The sequence below is a fragment of the Sinohyriopsis cumingii genome, chromosome 6 (assembly GCF_028554795.1).
Source record: "Sinohyriopsis cumingii isolate HCF-2022 chromosome 6, ASM2855479v2, whole genome shotgun sequence".
Classification (NCBI taxonomy): Eukaryota; Metazoa; Mollusca; class Bivalvia; order Unionida; family Unionidae; genus Sinohyriopsis; species Sinohyriopsis cumingii.
Genome location: NC_142966.1, coordinates 61,002,432 through 61,014,906, shown reverse-complemented (window position 1 = coordinate 61,014,906; position 12,475 = coordinate 61,002,432). Strand labels below are relative to the sequence as shown.

The 12,475-nt window shown below is 35.3% G+C and overlaps 1 protein-coding gene across 6 annotated transcripts in view; it reads left to right on the top strand.

Moving 5' to 3' along the window:
* LOC149797058 (uncharacterized) overlaps positions 1-12,475 on the top strand; it is a 68,934-nt gene that overhangs the window by 37,184 nt on the left and 19,275 nt on the right. For all 6 annotated transcript variants that reach the window (XM_089961731.1, XM_089961730.1, XM_089961732.1 and 3 more), the window contains 2 exons: positions 4,125-4,263; positions 6,855-7,615. In XM_089961731.1, the coding sequence (XP_089817857.1) occupies positions 4,125-4,263; positions 6,855-7,615 (900 nt within the window). The remainder of the gene's footprint in view (positions 1-4,124; positions 4,264-6,854; positions 7,616-12,475) is intronic.

The window sequence follows — 12,475 nt, the reverse complement described above, 5'->3', positions numbered from 1 at the left end:
TGAAAGAAATATCAATTTAAGCTTGTATGATTTATTTCTTTTTGTTAGTTCTGCTTCATGTTACTTTAATGGGTTGAAGCAACCTTCACACATTAACCACACATTTACCAGGTAATCACAGCAGGAAACAGATTCTCTACAGAGTGTAAACTGCCGAGAATTGAAGCATAATAAAAGCACCCAGTTTTGAAATCTAGTTAAATTTACATGCTACTCTTGATGACACAAAATATTTCCCTCTTGCTTTTGCATGAACTCTAGGTAGAGTTTTTGCTTTAATTCTTTTTTTTTTCCCTCATTCTTTACCGTATCATGCAGTAATCAGTACCAGTGATGCCAGTTGTCAGGATTGCAGAAATGCTAAGTGTCAAACTTGTATGCTGCTAGCATTAAATTTGCTTAGATGCAAAACTGGAAGATACCAGAAGTATTGAGGAGGAAAATTATATTTGTGAAAGCATTAGTGTTTGTGTAGATTTTTGCTTAGATCATCTTAAGGCATTTAGTTTTTTTGGAAATCTTGTTTGGGATTTTATTGGCACAGATATATTCAGGGTTAAACTCTTTTCATAACAAGACAAGATTCTAATTATTTGCATTTATTGGTTTTATATATATATATATATATATATATATATATATATATATATATATATATATATATATATACTGTAATAGCAAATGTTTACTTTGTATTAGATGCATATATATATATATATATATATATATATATATATATATATTGCTATAGAATTCATTAGAATTAAAGGTTTGAAAGGAAACAAAACTAATTTATGTTCATTATGTTGTTCCCACTTAACAACATAATGCTGGTCAGCAAAATAAAGTTAGAATTTTTATTCTGTACATTGAAATGACTTTAAATGCCAATTTATATGAATATAATCAAACTTGTTTTGTGTGATACATTTTGTGGTGTTGTACATGATCATTTTTTCTGACTTGGATGTTTTGGAGAGTCTTGAAAGAGAAACATCTTTAGATTAACAAAATGCATGTTTTATAATCTAAAATGTTCTTTAATTCCATTCAGTAAACCTTGAAACAAATCAATTTCATCCTGGAAATGATCTGGAAATTTATCTTTAGAAAACCATGGGAACCATGCAAACAGATGTCAGCTGCCAAGCTGTATCATGTTCAGTTAGCATGTACACTGCAAAGCCATGTAGTTCTTGGGACAATGGATATCATAATTAAAACTAGAAGGAACTGTTTGTTCAGAGATATGGATTGATGATGGAAAATAGTATTCCCATTGTACATGAGCAAGATGACAGTCATCATATTTAGGCCTATTTCAGTTTCCTTCTATGACTCTTCCTTCCTCCTCTCTCTCTCTCTCTCTCTCTCTCTCTCTCTCTCCATATTGCGATGATTGGATCATGAAATACTGTCACAGCAATATGTCTGAGAATTTTTAAAGCTATGTTAAAAAAACAAATCACTCACACACACTCATTATATCTACTCAGAAAACATATATATTCTATATTTATAATGTTACATGTTTTTAGTATCATCATGTTATGTCATAAAAATGTTATACCTTGAGATAACACCCAGCAAGACACTTAACATTAGTAACAATGGTTGCATTTGACCAAGACCACATAACATTTGTGAGTAACAGTAATTGCAGTTGATACAACACCCAGTATGACCACATAACCTCATTGAGTAACAGAGTATTTGCAGTTTTCATAATACCCTGCAAACCACATAGGAGCAGTACTAAGTACTGAGCGTTTAGGTGACTGTTGACAGCATGACAGAAATAAAGTTTTTAATGTCTGACCACTGCATATACCATTTTATTGTTGAATACTACAACTTTTGAAATTTAAAAGATATTTTAAACAATTTAAAGAAACAATGCTATTTCTGTACTTTCCGTCCGCAGAAACCAATCATAACTAGTCATCTGGGAACAGGAACTGTTCCACTAGTGCATCGACTGGCGGATTGATGTGTGCCTTTGATAACTAATCTGATTAAGAATAATTACACAGTTGTTGACCTGTGTACGCAACATGCTGTAATCTGACCACTTTATTGTGCTAATTTGGAATGTTTAAGGCCAAAGGCAGGATGTATATTGAGGTGTTCTGTGTAATAAATGGGATCCATCATGGGTTGTAAGTCTCTGAATTAACAATTGGCCAACCTTTGGTAGAGGTGAGAAAAAACAAAGAGTTCAGTCTAATTATTATTTTGGCAGAGGTTGGCACTCAGCATTAAGAGCTTAGTGTTAGGACTGGTCGGCCCGGTGTCAGGATAATGTGACTGGGTGGAACATCATGCTACATGTCTGCGGCATGATGCCCCAGTGCTAGACATCACTATAAACTGCCACATTGCAGACATCGTAGCGATATGACTGAAAGTTGTTAAAGCTACGTTGAAAATCAAAAAGCTACATTAAAAATCAAAATCACATCACATCACATTGTTTTTCCAGATGTTTTAAGAGGAATATATAAGGGGAAATGTGCATCCTTTTTGGGTCAGTCCCTGTCAAAGTGCCAAAATGGGCACTTTAACCCATTGCTAGAAAATAATGAGCTCACAAAAATGTTACAAATCCAAAACTTCTTTGAAATCAGAGTTCAAGTTGATGCATGTGTGTTGCAAAGGTCAAGAGTGTACATTGTGTGATTCAAGCTAAGTGGGTTTTAAGATAAGTATATAATGGAAGAAATGATAACACCAGTCAAATGCAGACACCATTGCATTTGACAGCAAATTGTTGATAGTTTAAGTACATTTGAAACTTGATAATCACAGTGAATATCATCAGCAGTTGGTAAACTATCTGAAGGAAACTGGTTTTATAAAAGAGCATCTTTGTAGTGAACTATGAGATATAGAGTTCCTTTCTCTTTTAATTGACTTGTATTAACTCTTATTGTAACATTGCCATCAGAATCATGTTCAGAACTTGATGTTGTAGTTTAATACAAAGAGAGTGCATATTATTGCACAAAATGCACTTATTTTGTTTTCAGTTGTCTTAAAATGTGTCAGACTTAATCAGTAAGAAAAGCACTGCTTTGGATGTGGAAAGTCATAGGCTGAGTCATACCAAAGACTTTTGAAAACATTACTAACAGCTGCCTCACTTGACATTACGCGGCTAGTGTGAGGACTGGTTTGCCCATTATCAGGATAATGTTTCTGGGTGAGTCCTGACATCGCATGTCTGCAGCATGATGCCTCTGTGCAAGACTTAACTATAAGCTTCCACATTGCAGATATTAGAGCAATATGACTGACAAATGTTTAAAGCTACATTAAAAATCCAAAATTACACACACACACACTCAGTAAAAAAACTTACTGATTTAGAAACCAATCTACTGATACAAATTTTGAAATCTGTTAATCTGCTGTGATGATTTTGCCACATGCATGAGAGTATTTGCAATTTACAAAACACCCAGCAATACCAATGCAACATCATTGAGTTATATAAAGTATTTACTGTCGACATAACACCCCACAAGACTGCATTGCAACATCTGTAAAACAAAGCATTTTTCGTTGACATAACACCCAGCAAGACTATGCAGTGACATCACTGAATTATACAGAGCATTTGCAGTTGATGTAACACACAGCAAGACTTTGCAGTGACATCACTGAGTTATACAGAGCATTTGCAGTTGATGTAACACACAGCAAGACTATGCAGTGACATCAGAGAGTTATACAGAGCATTTGCAGTTGATGTAACACACAGCAAGACTATGCAGTGACATCAAAGAGTTATACAGAGCATTTGCAGTTGATGTAACACACAGCAAGACTATGCAGTGACATCAAAGAGTTATACAGAGCATTTGCAGTTGATGTAACACACAGCAAGACTATATAGCAGTTTCACAGAGTAAATATTTGCAACCCTATGATAAGTATACAAAATACTCATATTCATGACATACAAAATTGATAAAGTGTGTTAAAGAAAACAAAATTCCATTGCTACAATACATTTATGGCATATAAAATCTTTCAAATCATTTCCTAAAATGTTATCCACATGTTTAATATACATGCAGCTATAGTCCTTTATATGGCACATTTGAGCTCTCCCTCCATAGGTGGCCAGGATGGCATCAATGTTCATACGTTGATAGAAGACATTAAAAAAACTGACTGCAGTAAAGCACAAACAGTTTGGGGTGACCTTACACAAAGGAACAGTTCTCTTCAGAGTATCAAGGAAAGGCTTTTTGAAAGGTGAGCAAAATAAATATGCATGTAGTTATAATACAGATATCAGTGCACTCTACCACGATGGCGTTATATCAGAATTTGCATTATAATGGAGCGCGTTATAGCGGGGTCACACTGTAGTTATAATACAGATATCAGTGCACTCTAAATGAGAAATAATATGAGAACCATAAGAAGTTTTTAAAAGTTGTCTATTTGGATATCCTGACAAGATTAAAAACAATTTACCATGTTTGTCAAAAAGAATAGACAAGGCATCAAACTTGTAACTTTATCTGAGTCATATTAGATTACTATATACAAATCGAGTCACAAGAGTTTGGTGTCCAACTATTGGCCATATCTAGATCAACGCTGGAATATCTGAAATAGTGAACAAAACTTTGCCCTAAAAATTTGCTGACAAGTTCTGACATAACAGTGTGTGCACAGCATTGTTGGATGAGGCACATGACAATAGACATGTCCATGTATCAGCATCGGATTTAGCATTTATGCTCAGGTATGTTGTTATACTTATCCTTTCTCCAGTCTGCTCCCATACAAGTTATTCTTTATCTTGCATTTTGTGTTTTATTGGTTGCAAGCCTGAAATCATTTATTTTCTCAGAGCTGCACAGAAAATGAAAAATTTTGAAAGTATGGAAATAAGACATGCCATTTAACTCGAGCAGTAGAAGTATTGATACAAAGCGAATTTTTTAATTTGTCTGCTCAACAGTAACCACCGTGATTTCTTGTTTGCAAATTAGTCTAAACATAGTTCATAAAGGTGTAATTTCATGTAAATACCTGCCAGAATTTTTGAAGTTTTGTTATTCATCAGAAATGAGAGTTTGTGAAGAATAATTTTGTGAAAGTGGCTGCTTTTTAATAGCTCTGTCAGTTTACTCTTGTATGAGACATTCATAATCTTGACAGTATTACTTCAATTGATTGTGTGCAGACCACCCTGAAAAGTAAAGGAGACCTAACATTCCAGATCAGTATCCTCACTGAATGGAAACTTAAAAGTGCCAAAAATTTATGTAAGAAATACATTCAACATGTTGTTTTATTGAGTTAATAACATTACTGAAATTTTGTATGTGTGTTCAATCCTTAAGTTACAGTGCAAAATTTCAGTTATCTGCGTGGAGGTCTCCCAAACATGAGTAAACATGTAATGTGCCAGTCACAATACTCTAGTTTTACAAATTACAAAGAAAGAAAAAAAGCGGTAACCAAAAGATGTTATATCTTAACATTTAGTAGCCACAAGGGAAATTTTTTACACAATGGCTTTTTTTGCTACCACCACTTGTGTGAACTAAGACATGCAAATGGGAGATTTTGCAGAGAATTTCAAGAGATGATTTTTGTTGGTAATGACAGGAAAAATGTAGTTGTATGGGTAAAGTTATTGATAGCTAATATTATGCAGTAGTTATGATTATCAAAATAGCCCTTAAAATCAGTAGAATTGTGTCTGCAAATGCACAGTTTATAAAGCATCCTGGTTGTGATAGGAGCATTTTCTAAATGAACATTTTGTTATTCCATTTAATACTGTTTTAGTGACTGAAAAAAAAAGCATAAAGCCAGTGATTACTAATCCACAATTTGAAGACATGGATTATATAGGTCAAAATATTTGGTTACTCAAGTCTTGCTGTTTATCTTGCATTAATAGTCTATAATTTCTTTAATATAGATTTTCTTAACCAAGCTGGGACAATTTGGGAATAAATTTTAAAATATTACAGAAAAAAATACCTTTGACATCAGAAATAAGTGCTTAATTGTAGGATGTAAACTTCTACATGATGCTGTGAGTCAATGGATCACATGTAATTTGGAACAGAAATATCAGTGAGACATGAAATATGGAAAATTCTGCCTATAAAGAACATTTTAACTTGTTCAGCTAGCTATGTATATGCTCCTTCAAACTGCCGACCATGAAAGGATTTCTCAACACAAAGATAAGGAGCAGATTAAGCTCAAATCAGTCAAAAGATTAGAGCTTGCACAGGTACAGGAGATGTCTTTTGAAGATTTTTTTTGGTCAACATAGACTAATCAGAATGGAGCAGGAAGAGAAATGGATTTATTAGTGTTGGGTCAACAATGAACTGTTGCAGTTAAACTCGACACAAATACACACACATTATTTTCTACTCATTTTGGTAGCAATGTGATCGAAAGAAGAAAAGTTGTTTTGCATAATAATATTTGTTGTGCATTACAGACCTGGATGGCCTGCACTTGGGGTAAGGAAGAAGCCTATCAATTTTGTTTTTTTACAGACGGTAAATGTCAAAGTTAATTTGACTGAAAGAAGAAAAGTGGTTTCTGCACACACGTATTTCATTTATTTAAATAGAGAACTATTAAACACAGTAAAAGGGCATATAATGGGCCATCAGTGGAACACTTATGTGTGGATTCTTGAGTACTTGACAATCTCAATGTAGTCTTTGCCAGTAAATGTAAATACCAAATTGATATAAAAAAGGGCATTGTATAAGTACAAGAGAATGGAAATAGTAATAATTGTTTATTGCAAACTTTACAATTTTTACTGTTGCATAATGCTGGGTTGTATTTTTCAGGGCCAAGACTAAAAATCCAAATCATTCTGTGGGACAGAAGAAGGCACAAGAATTTCTGTCATCACTCAGTACTGTCATATCTACTGTTAACTCCTTTCTGAGAGAGAACATGGAAACTAGTGATGACAGTGTTAATGACGGTCCAAACGTCCTAACTGCCATTGAAAATCACAGAGTTCAGAAGATGGCAGCAAGCATGAGAGGCCCCATATCTGGGAAGGATAAAGTATTGGGCAGTGGTCTGTTAACTCTTGATCCATCTGTTGTCCATGTCGTACAGTCAAATCCTATGAAGGAAACCATTCCTTCAGGACTTCTGAGATCAGATTCCCAGACCAGCAATACATCTGAAGAAGACTGTAATGATACCATCAGCGATTCTGGCATGGAATGTGATGGTGACCTGTTGGCCTCTCCTGTGTTGTCAAAGATAAAGGATAGGTCCAGCAAGACGCTTTCTTGTTCTGAAGTGGATTTACCTTCATATCATTCTTATGAATCTCAGGATAGTGCCTCATTCTTTGTGAGAACATCTTCACCAGGAGACAGCATATTGTCATTACAGACTTCATCCTTAGAGCCAGTCAGGTCTCCAATGGAAAACATTTCCAAAACCTCGCCTAGTTGTATGTCTGATGATGACCATCTTTTAAAGGGAATGTTTACAAGGTCCATGAAAGGGGATATAAATGGGAGAGTGCAGCCATCAAGTCATGAGTCCAGTTGGTTATCAGGAGGCGTCAAATTATCATACTGTCTAGGTAACATTCTCTTATGTTGTTCAGATATTTTACATCATCATTCAGACATTTTTCTTTGGAGACAAAGAGTTGCTTTACACAACAATATTTAATAACCAGTGATTACATCTATTCTCAAAATATTTTTAATATGGACTCAAGTTAAAGCTCAAAATGCCCATTTTTATTAAGCTTGCCTTGGTGGAAGTTGGATTATTTTGGCATCCAAATGCATGTCCATACAGTACTTGTGTACACCTCTTTATGCTATAGATTAGCATTATTAATATTTTTACATAGCTAAATAAAAGACAGGATGAACAAAATGGGATCTTTTTTGTGGAAATTTTAACTGGTGCATATAAACATTGCTGAAATGTAGCATGCTCATAGTCAGGCTTTGTTGTGAACAAAGTTAGTTGAATATTTCTTTACTTTGAACCTAAGTCTTGAATTGTTTTCACTCAGAAGGTTTCAATAATACCAGGTCATTGGTCCCTTTCTTTTTCTGTCTGCTTTATGTGGATTCAGCTGCTTGAATAACATCATTACTTCATTGATGACCTGTTTTTGATGTCCATTTTGTGGCTCACTGGATTAAACCATGACCAGGTGTCTTCATATACCTGATCATAATACGGAGTACATCTACTACCTCATAAATCCAGCCCTCTCAGCCTTGTTTCAGCAACATAATTGCTGTCATTTGCTTGCGAAGATGAATGTTTTGCAAGTGTTGTCTCCCCTTGAATAAAAATGCTTGGCATCAAATCTTTCAATTCATTACTTCCTACATATGTTAATACTTGGAAGCATGCATTTTCTGGAAGACTAACAAATGCTAAATTCACTTGTGCCCCTTCATCAATTGTGCAATTCTGTGGAGATATCTCACATCAGGAAGTATTGTGCAATTCTGTGGAGATATCTCACACCAGGGAAGTATGCTTCAGCAATGTTTCTGTCCATTTCTCAATGCACCTTGATTATCAGTGATAAATTCACACTTCATTTGTCAAATTTTCATGTATGATTATCATGTCATTGACATTTAATTGCCTGTCCTATGATTTATAGTATATCAGCTATATCTTTTAATTTTGTTAAACACTTGTCTATGCATTTAATTTTCATGTGTTCTTTTATCATAACATTCTCTTCAGAAAAAATACAATGCAATGCTTGACCTGTGTATACAATTATTCTGCTTTATTTGTACATTTTTTTCCCCATTGTAGTGATATGACTGAATTTGTTTTTAAATCTATGTTAAAAATACAAATCTTATCACACACACACACACACTATTCTTTATAAATAGCTCTCTTGTCAGTGCATACAATATAAGAAAGATCATTTAAAATCTCACACCCGGTGTTTTCAGAACAAGTTATGTGTATACCAGTGAAAATGTTGTATTATGCCTCCACTCTTTGCATGTGAATGTGGATATATTCTAGTCTTTATGTACATTCAGAAGACAAGATTCTTTAGTTTTAAAAATGGGACATTTATTTAGAGAATGTCAAACCATATATCTTTAAAAATTGTTTTATTAGTTAAATACTGATGCATGTTAAAGTGAAATTCTGCTCACCTCTGAGTGCCAATTCAGGAATTTTAATTTCACTATAAACTTTGGAGCTCAGTTCTCCATAATAAACTCTCTGGGAAAATAATCTTCTGATGTACCTGGTTCATCTTTGCTTGGTTCCTTTGCTAACTGCTTATTTATGTTAGCTACTTTTATTGTGTCACATGTAGTTAAAATATTTCATTGTTTGAGTTGTATGTTGCAGTGAGTTGACTCGTCATACTTTTTACATAGGACTTGCATAACCTTTTAACTTTTTTATTCTGTCTCCATTACTTGATTTGATACAAAAGACTAATTATATGTGATGTTACATTGCAGGTGAATTTGTATTTGATTGTAACAATGCAAGCAACTCTTGTGGAAGTCAGTACTTAATTACATTCTCTTAGAAACACTCATGAGCAACACTGATTAACACTTTTCACATTTGAATACAAGAGGGTACATTGCATTTATGATGAAACCAAATTAGAAGATAAAATTAAAACACAAATTTCACTTGACAAAATTTATTTAATTGGTATTTATTTCTTGAACTATTTCTACAAATTGGCATTACTGACAAACTATATGTTAAAACAATATTTATATCAAAGTAAACAAAAAAGATAAATAGCAAAGAAGCTGTTAAGTGTTGGCAATTTGTGATATAATAACATTGGAATTCTGTGAAACTCTTGAACCTGTTGCAGAATTTAGGGTGGAGAATTTTCAGCAGCATGTAAACAAAACACAATCAGGAGTAATTAACTTTTCTTCAGTGTCTAGTATGCAAATGATTAGATGTTGAAGTCCAGTCATTGAAGGTAGTCATCTAGACATGCAGCAAGGAACAAATTTGCACTGTTGGGAGGTGATGGCAAAGACCTAGCAAATAGTTGTAAATATATGCAGGGACATGAAGGATGAAAGAATTGAATTCTGACGCTATTCACATAAAATACTCGTTCATTTTTCTTTTATCTCAAAGTTTCAGATTTTGTGTATGCACTGATATCCCCAATTCACTGTGACATTGGCCCCCACTGTAGAAATGGTAGAATGATCCCTGTCATTGGTATAGGCTGCAATTCATGTCATGTGCATTTGTACTATTCTAAGACTACATGGATGATTATCATTGCCAAACTTAGTAAAAGTGAGACAAGGGTTTTGCACCTTTCACAGGATCCTCTTCTATCACCCCACTCTTCTGTTTTGTGAAGATTCATGCTTATTATTGATATCTGTGTTATTCAATCCAATGAAGACCAAAGAAGATTCATTCCTATGAGATTGATGTGGTTTTCTGACTTTAGAACTCTTTCTGTCTCTGCCTTCTGAGCCACCTATGAGATCTTACCATATTCCCACAGCCATTGATCTCTTTAAGTCATGAAAGGTAACCCACCCTTCTAGCAACTATTGCAGATTGGTCAAGTTACTTTGATAGGATGCTTCAAAACCCAAGTATATGCATGCCCTTCTTTATGCAATGGCAGTTTCTGACAGTTTTTACTTGCTGTGTTACACCTGCTGACCTTTCACCTGACAGTCATAGTTATCGAAACAGACATTATAGGCCTGGGACTGTTAAACATTCCTCTGTGCCTGGGACTGTTAAATATTCCTCTGTGCCTGGGACTGTTAAATATTCCTCTATGTGTACGGTGCATAAACCCAAATTCCTTTCGTTTACCAGCTGCTTCATAATGTTGTAGCAATATGATCCATAATAGATTTGGTTTCCACTGTCTATTTTTTGTAGCAAATTAAGCATAGCCAAAATGCTAGGAAAAAACAGACAGAACCATTTTAAATTGTAACATGCCAGCAGAGAGAAAATCTCATAGGCTCATTGAATTGTAACATGCCAGCAGAGAGAAAATCTCATAGGCTCATTGACCCAGGACCCCATGCTCATTTTCAGCAAGAGATCAGAGGAAGAGACACAACCCCCAATGGCACAAAACAATCCACCCATTTCATTGCACTTAGTGAAGACCTAGTTTCTACAAGCAATCAGAGGAAGAGACACGGCCCCCAAAGGCACAGAAAACAACCCACCCATTTCATTACTCTCAGTGAAGACCTAGTTTCTACAAGCAATCAGAGGAAGAGACACGGCCCCCAAAGGCACAAAACAATCCACCCATTTCATTGCACTCAGTGAAGACCTAGTTTCTACAAGCAATCAGTGACTAAACATTAGGAATGTGAAGACAAATGCCATCTTCTCTCTCTATCACCCCGCAGCAAATAATGTAAAGTTAATGCTACCTTTTCAGACATCCCAGTGGGAGGAAGAGTTCGGAGCTTTTCCAATGTATGGGGGAGGTGCTGTGGGTGTTTCAAGTTGTTTTGGGTGGCCTCCATATTACATTTGAACCCCTCCCTCATTATCAAGGACTTTCTTTGCTGCAGACATCACAAGAGACCCGTACAAATCAGGTTTTTTTGCATCGGGAATCAACATTCTCCATGAAAAATGGACAGTTGAGATTGTTTATAACGCCAAAGACTTGGTAGAAAAAATTGAATCATTTGAGCAGTTCATCATTAAATGCAGAAAGGAGTGCGCATTCGAACTATCACAGACCGGAAATATGGATGAGATGTATATGACCTTTGACTTACTAATCAGTAAAACAGTCAATGCTGTTGGTGAAAAAACTTTTCTGATAAAGACGACCAGCTATGAAAAAACACATTTCACTCTTGTTTTGGCCTGTTTAGCTGATGGATCAAAGCTGCCTTCTGTCATCATTTTTAAAAGGAAGACGCTGCCGAAAAGCATGATATTTCCTGCTGGCATCATCGTTCGTGCACATGAAAATGGATGGATGGACGAAAGTGGAATGATTGAATGGTTGGAGAAAGTCTGGAACAAGAGACCAGATGCACTTCAGAAAACTTCAGTGCTTGTCTGGGACATGTTTCAAGCACGCAAGACAGATGAAATGAAAAAGGCCGCACAGAAAATGAAAACTACATTGGCTGTGATACCAGGAGGTTTAACATCAGTGTTACAACCTCTTGATGTCTGCCTTAACAAGCCGTTTAAGGACAGGTTACAAAAGATGTGGTCCAAATGGGTTTGTTCAGGCACTGTGAAGATGACAAAAGCCTGGAATTTCATGAGGCCGGACATCAACTTGGTCAAAGACCCATGGGACTCAATTCCATCAGTAATGATTGCCAAATCATTGTGAAAGTGCTGTGTCAGAACTGAGGATGATGCCATATTTGAATCAGACAGTGACAAGGAGAAGCAGAACAACACACTATCGGATAACCATGATGAC